The 7,722-nt window shown below is 36.7% G+C and overlaps 1 protein-coding gene across 1 annotated transcript; it reads right to left on the reverse strand.

Moving 5' to 3' along the window:
- Positions 1–2,653: 2,653 nt before the first annotated feature.
- Positions 2,654–3,592, reverse strand: LOC142844909 (olfactory receptor 4F3/4F16/4F29-like). Its single transcript, XM_075963689.1, has one exon. It carries the CDS (start codon positions 3,590–3,592, stop codon positions 2,654–2,656), a length of 939 nt encoding a protein of 312 aa, XP_075819804.1.
- Between the last annotated feature and the right edge of the window lie 4,130 nt (positions 3,593–7,722).

Here is a 7,722-nt window from a genome sequence, read left to right on the forward strand (position 1 = left end):
GGATTTAAAATAGAACTGACTGATTCTTTTTCATAGATGAAAGTTTAAGTTTCTGATTCTTAAAAGATTACATTTCAAAATAAGTAATGAACTCGCTGATTCATTCTTTATAACCGTAATATGCATTCTGTGAGTAAAAGGACTAGCTGAGAAAAACACCGTGCTTGCTTATACTCTGTTAATATATAACAAGTTGCTTGGACAAAAATGTATGTGAGTACTTGGGATAACTTGTTTTTCACCTGTTATTCATAAAATGTTTAATCATGTGAGGGATATGGAAAAAATGTTGTTTTTTTTACGTGTATTCATTGTAATCATTCACTTGAAAATTGTTATCTTTATATTCTTTGAAAGATGGGTTTCTGATCCTACTGCACGCACTGGCTTTGTGGGAGCCTAGGCAGTTTGGATGCTCAACTTACTAGACCTGGATGGAGGTGGGGGTTCCTTGGACTTCCCACAGGACAGGGAACCCTGATTGCTTTTCGGGCTGGGGGGGGGAACTTACTTGGGGGAGGGGAAGGGAGATGGGAGGCGGTGGCGGGGAAGAGACAGAAATCTTTAACAAATAAATAAATTTAAAAAAAAAAAAGATTCTAGCCAGGCGGTGGTGGCGCACGCCTTTAATCCCAGCACTCAGGAGGCAGAGGCAGGCAGATCTCTGGGAGTTCGAGGCCAGCCTGGTCTACAAGAGCTAGTTCTGGGACAGGCACCAAAGCTACAGAGAAACCCTGTCTCAAAAAAACCAAAAAAAATAAATCTACTGAGGTATATAAACCATAAGAAAAAAATCACCTGCTGTTTTGTTACTGTATCCTGTACTTTAGTTTAAAGTAGTCTATTATGATACAACAATTATTACTCTATAGGCTTGGTATTGATTTGGCTCTTTGTAGTCAAGTGGTTTTTTTCTTTCCTTCTTCAGTGTGTTTCTGCATGCAGTCAACAGACAGAAAGAGTCCTGAATTTAATGTCAAGTATTTCTCTTCATCACTTTCTACTTCACTTATGGTAACAAGATCTCTCAATTGACTCCAGAGCTTAGCAATCAGCTAGTCATCTAGCATTCCACACACACTGGGATCGCCTGTATTTGATCCTGAGTACTTGGGTTACAGGTGTCTATTATGGCTGCCCAGCTTCTGGGGATCCTATCTCAAGTCCTCAAGTTTATCCATAAAGCACATTGTCCACTAAACCTTCTTCTTGTCTTCATTTGTATTTCTGTAAAAATTTTATTATTGATCTACTCTATTTATCTAAAGAATATAAATTGAATTTTGGTGATGCCAAAGTAGGAACACCCCCGAAGGTTAAGATTCAACCTTGGCAGCTACATGTTGAAACTGTGCACTCATAATGACTTCATCACTATGGCAAGGAGCAGAGGTAGCACTACTCCTTATTCTCTGTTGCTTTAAGTAGTGTGCTCTCTTCTTTATCATGATTCAGTTATTTCATAATACCTGGGGGCACTATTCAAGCTGCAAAGAGAAAAACAGTCAATAGTGCTACCCAGTTGTAAAGTCTAGTCACCATAACAATGACCAGCCTGGCAAGATAACCTCAATAGTGCAAGAATGGCACTTCTACCTGGAATAGAACCAAAGGTTCTCTAACTGGACTCAATACGAAGGAATCCATGCTTGGTACAGTAAACCTAGCCAGATATTGATAGCTATAGACATCATAGACTCTGGGAGAGAACCTCAGACTGCCATTCTGCTTTCGGTGATTAATGGATTCTGAGAGAATATGAATCAGTATTCACCATGAGTGATATCAGTGATAGGGCATCAAATCCCATGTTGTTAGCCATGAACACACGTGCATATTTGAAAATCTAAATGGGCTCGGAAAATTATATGTCTGTATGTGTATACACAGCAATACTAAAAGAAACAGTCATGAATTTGGGAAAGATTTGAAAAGGACCTAGGAGGAGCTACAAAGACAAGGTGAAAATGATATAAATGCTGTACTCGTGCATGCAAAACTCAGAAACCAAATTATGATGTTTAGAAGAAAAGGATGAAACATATGGAGGAAAGGTGAATAGAAGTTGAATGAATTTGAATAACTTTCCCTCAGGCAAAAAAAAAGTCAACAATATTCCTTGGCTTCTGCCTGCTATTCCACGCAGCTTACATGTCTGCACAGTTTAGACTCCCACAGGTGCTCGGAAATTTATAAACTCCATCCAATATATGAAAAGTCCAAAATATTGGAGAAGAATGTGTGCAAGGTACAGATAAAGAAAATTACTCAATTCAATGTCCCTATATAAATATTCCATGGATTATAACCAGAAATTACAGTTCATGAGAGTATTATCGATTCAAAATAAAATTTTTCCTGTTCTGAAAGGTTTAAAGAAACATTTCCACTTCTGTATGTCTGAGAGTTTGTTTCAAACAAATGCTAATCCTTAAGAATTAAGGATATTTATTTATAAAATCATTATCTATAAATATATGTAATTTGGTGTCAATGTACAGAATAAATGTGTCTTTTCCTTATAAGAAACAGATAAAATGGCATACATGTATGTATGTATACTTAAACCTATCCACATATGCAAAGGCTTTCTTCAGAGGTTGGCCAATAATGAATTTCCATGCTCAGTTAAGACTGTTTACAATGCAGTTATTCAGGAGATTTGTCTATATCCCATTAGCTGTCTGAATATTCTCCTTATTGCCATCTTCATTTCTTGATTTCTCAGTGTGTAGATCACAGGATTCAAAAATGGAGTGACAACTGCATCAAACAGGGCCAGAAACTTATCCAGGTGTGCAGAGGAAGAAGGCCACGTATAGAAAACTATGGTAGGACCAAAGAATAATACCACCACAGTCACATGGGCTGAGAGCGTAGACAGGGCCTTGGAGGAACCACTTGAAGAGTGTTTCAGAACAGTAAATATGATGACAATATAGGAAATGATCAGAATGATGAAGGAACACACAGACATGAATCCACTATTGACTGAGACCAGTAATTCCAGTCTGTATGTGTTCATGCTAGCAAGTTTGATGAATTGAGGAAGGTCACAGTAGAAGCTGTCCAATATATTAGGACCACAGAGAGGTAAATTTACTATGAAAGCCAGTTGTATCACAGAGTGCATAGGGCCAACTACCAAGGCAGTAATCAAAAAGGAGATGCACATCTTGGGGCTCATCAAGGTCAGATAGTGGAGAGGCTTACATATGGCCACATATCTATCAAAGGCCATGCCTATGAGCAGCACCATCTCTACACCACCAATGGCATGAATGAAGAAGATCTGAGTGACACAGCCTCTAAAGGAGATGACTTTCTGTTTTTTAAATAAGTCATAAATCATCTTGGGTGAAGTGGCAGAAGAAATACCTACATCAACTAAAGAGAGGATGGACAAAAGAAAGTACATAGGGGAATGTAAGTGATGGTCAGAGGCCACAGTGAAAACTATGAGGCAGTTTCCCATCATGCTTGCCAGATACAACACTGAGGAGAACACAAAGAGCAGCAGTTGGACATCCCAGGAGTTGGTGAGTCCCAGGAACACAAACTCTGATGAGACAGAGCAATTCACTCTTTCCATTGGCTTTGTTGTCAGTACTACCTAAAGGGAAATTGGGAGAAGCTGTAAATTAGTATAATTATATTAATAGACTAGAAGGAAAAATCTGAAATGTGTGAAACCCTATTTGTACTTTAATGTCATGGTCAACCTAAAAACCAACAGATATCTGAAGAATATTAACGTGACTAATTAACAAAGAGGTATAAATTTTAACCACACTAAAACATCACTTCTCACTTCTTAAAAGTGGTATTATCAAAATGTCTAAATGTAACAAGCTTGATGACTACCTTCCTCCTCCAGTAGTAGGCATAGCCCCTTCCAGCACTATAAAAGCTACCAGTGAGGGTGAAGTTTCCATGTGAATAATAGGTTGATTTTCCCAAGTTGAAACAGGTCTAAGAACTAGTGACTAGAAAGGCCAAAAGTTTGAGCAGGTAAACTACTACAATTAATTGTCAAATCAACATAATAACTTATTGTTGTACTCATAGATTAATGTATCTCTCAGCTAAGTTTTACAGTAAATGACAATTAACAAAGAGATCCACATCTGACCAAGGCAAAGAGAATAAGATATTGGAAAATTCTCAGCCTTACAAAAGGTGTCTGTGTTATACCCCTCCTCCTAAGGCTCAAGAATTAGTACAGAAGACAAGGCAGGACAATTTTAAAATCTAGAAGTGGCGAACAAGAAAGCCATGTTTTCATGAAATAGAAGCATGGAAAATGAGTATGTGCTCACATTCACAAAGGTTGTGACACCATACACAAGACCTGCACAAGCTCAAGCCATAAAAAACTTCAACAAAGAAAAAAAAAGAAAGTGGTCATGAAGTCCTGAGCACAGCTGAGGAGCTATTAGCAATTGATAGCTTCTGGGAGCTGGAAAGAAGAAAATAATAGACAAAAACAAGAGGGAAAAGGAGCAGAATTTGGCATCCAACAGGATCTAGCACATTACTTTTAGGTATATATAGAGAAAAAATTAAATAAGCATAATGAATAATTACCTTTCAATTTTCATTTCAATATAACTTACAAGAAACCAGTATATAAAATAACCTGTTTGGAGGAATATTCCTCAATATTTAAAAAGAAAATTCTGTGTTTTGTAATAACATTAATGAACTTGGAAGAAGTTATGCTAAGGGAAATAATAAGAAAAAAATATTCAAGGTATCACTGAAACATGAAATCTGAAGTCATAGCCATAGAAGCAGAAAATACAATTATGAGAGATACAGTAAACAAGATGGATTGTGGAGATAGAAAAAGAATATGTTGATCAAAAGAAACAAACAACAAGACGGGATCATTAGTTTGGGAAGATTAGTTATGCATCATGCTAAGTATAGTTAATAAAACCTTGTTTCTTTTTTTTATTTTTTATTGATAAAAGGAGAATAAAAAAAACAAGTTTCCACCTCCTCCCAGCCTCCCATTTCCCTCCCCCTCCTCCCACTCTTCACCCCCTCCTCCCACCCTTCTCCCTCTCCCCCCACTCCTCTCCCCCTCCCTCTCCAGTCCAAAGAGCAGTCAGGGTTCCCTGCCCTGTGGTAAGTCCTAGGTCCTCCCCCCTCCATCCATATCTAGGAAGGTGAACATCCAAACTGGCTAGGCTCCCACCAAGCCAGCACATTAAGTAGGATCAAAATTCTGTGCCATTGTCCTTGGTTTCTCATCAGCCCTCATTGTTCACCATGTTCAGAGAGTCCAGTTTTATCCCATGCTTTTTTGGTAACAGTCCAGCTGGCCTTGGTGAGCTCCCAGTAGATCAGCTCCACTTAAAACCTTGTTTCTTGTGGGAGAAAAAAACTAAGAATAAAACTTCAAATTATTTTATTCCCAATAATCAAGCATATGAGGTAATACATATGCTAATTATCCTGACTTATTTATTTTGTTTTGTAAATACTTAATTGAAATGTCACATATATGTACATATATATAATATTTGTTAATTAAAACTTACTAAAATTGAAAGAGGAAAAAACAATATGCCAATAGATTTTGAAAAGGTGACCGCAAAGAGAAGGAAGTGGTTCTTGTGTCTGATTGTTTTGTTCTATGTAATGCTTCTGAATTTAATAGCACACCTCTTTCCATAAGTGGTACAGCAATGTTCCTTATGAAGTAGAACATGAGCCACAGAATAGCATAAGTCAGTGAACTGTCAGTTTTCAGCTTTTATCATGTTAGACACAGAAATGGCAGGTGTTTAGAAATTAATCCATGAATTTGACACTATGGCAAATTTAAATATCTGGATTTGCATTCTAATAAAGTCCTAGGAGTTGGCAATAATCACTGCCCTAAATTAGGTAGTCCATAACTGCAAACTCAAAAGTCTGAAAAGTAACATGATGTCATAGAAAGTATTTCATTCAACCTTTAATACAAGGGTTTATTACACTATGTTGTGGATCTACTTGTATTCAGTTAAGCAATGTGACAAATAAACAAAATATGGTCCTTGGGTCCAAATTACCAACATTGACTGACCCTTGAGCCTCAGATTACCTGTCAAATACATTTAAAGTAGCTGAATTTTCTCTTAAGATTTAGGGTGAAACAACTAAAACATAATAAAGAATTCTTTGAGTTAATCTTGTATCCTGCTACATTACTAAGAGTGTATAACCCCAGTAGCACGGACAAAGAGAGAAACAATTAATTAATGGGACCTCCTGAAATTGAAAAGCTTCCATAAAGCAAAGAAAATGGTCAACAAGACATAACAGCAGCGTACAGAATGGGAAAAGATCTTCACCAATCCCAAGTCAGATAGAGGTCTGATCTCCAAAGTACATAAAGAACTCAAGAAATTTGTCATCAAAAGAACAAATAACTCAATAAAAAATATGGAGTACAGACCAAAACAGAGAACTCTCAATAGAGGAATTTAAAATGCCTGAAAGACACTTAAGGAGATAATCAACATCTTTAGTCATCAGAGAAATGCAAGTCAAAACAACTCTGAGATTCCATCTTACACCTGTAAGAATGGCCAAGATCAGAAACACTGATGACAACTTATGCTGGAGAGGTTGTGGGGAAAAGGGAACACTTGCATTGCGGGTGGGAGTGCAAGCTGGTACAGCCCCTTTGGGTATCAGTGTGGTGACTTCTCAGAAAATTAGAAAACAGCCTTCCTCAACATCCAACAATACCACTTTTGGATATGTGTCCAAAGGGTGCTCAATCATGCCACAAGGACATGTGCTAAACTATATTCAAAGCAGCATTGTTTGTCATTGCCAGAACCTGGAAACAACCTAGATGCCCCTTGACCGAAGAATAGATAAGGAAAATGTGGTACATTTGCACAATGGAGTATTACACAGCAGAAAAAATAGTGACATTTTGAAATTTGCCAGTAAATGGATAGAACTAGAAAACATCATATTGAGCGACGTAACCCAGACCCAGAAAGAAAAGTATCGCAAGTACTCACTCATTAGTGGTTTTGAGACATAAAGCAAAGAAAACCAACCTACAAATCACAATCCCAGAAAACCTAGACAACAATGAGACCCCTAAGAGAGACATACATGGATCTAATCTACATTGGAAGTAGAAAAGGACAATATCTCTTCTATAAATTGGGAGCATGGGGACCATAGGAGAGGGTTGAAGGGGAGGGGAAAGTAAGGGAGGGGAGCAGAGAAAAATATTTAGCTCAATAAAAATCAATAAAAAAGAACTCTTTGTGTATATATTTTATACTAAATATTAAATAACATTAGTATTTCTTTCATTTACCTTTGTTAGTACTCAGCACATTTGAAAAAATAATGAATGAAAAAGAAATATTAGCAGTAAAAATAGGACATCAAAACTAAAAATCAAATAAACATACTTCAAAATGTATTTCAGACTTTTATCCAATGATATGTTATACTCTTCAAATTTTTTTGCTGGTAAAAATATAAACTTTCAATTGTAAATTTAATTTATTTACACTCGTGGAACACTGTTTCATGTAATAATAATAATAGTGCTTACTACTGATTTAATTCATTAATAAAGTTCTCATATAATAGACACCAACTCCATAAAGGGAAGGACTGAGAATGCACTGTTTTCAGAGAATCTCAAAGCACAGTGTTACAACAGATATAAAATAAGAACAAATAGACATTTGC

Source organism: Microtus pennsylvanicus, chromosome 2, assembly GCF_037038515.1.
Source record: "Microtus pennsylvanicus isolate mMicPen1 chromosome 2, mMicPen1.hap1, whole genome shotgun sequence".
Classification (NCBI taxonomy): Eukaryota; Metazoa; Chordata; class Mammalia; order Rodentia; family Cricetidae; genus Microtus; species Microtus pennsylvanicus.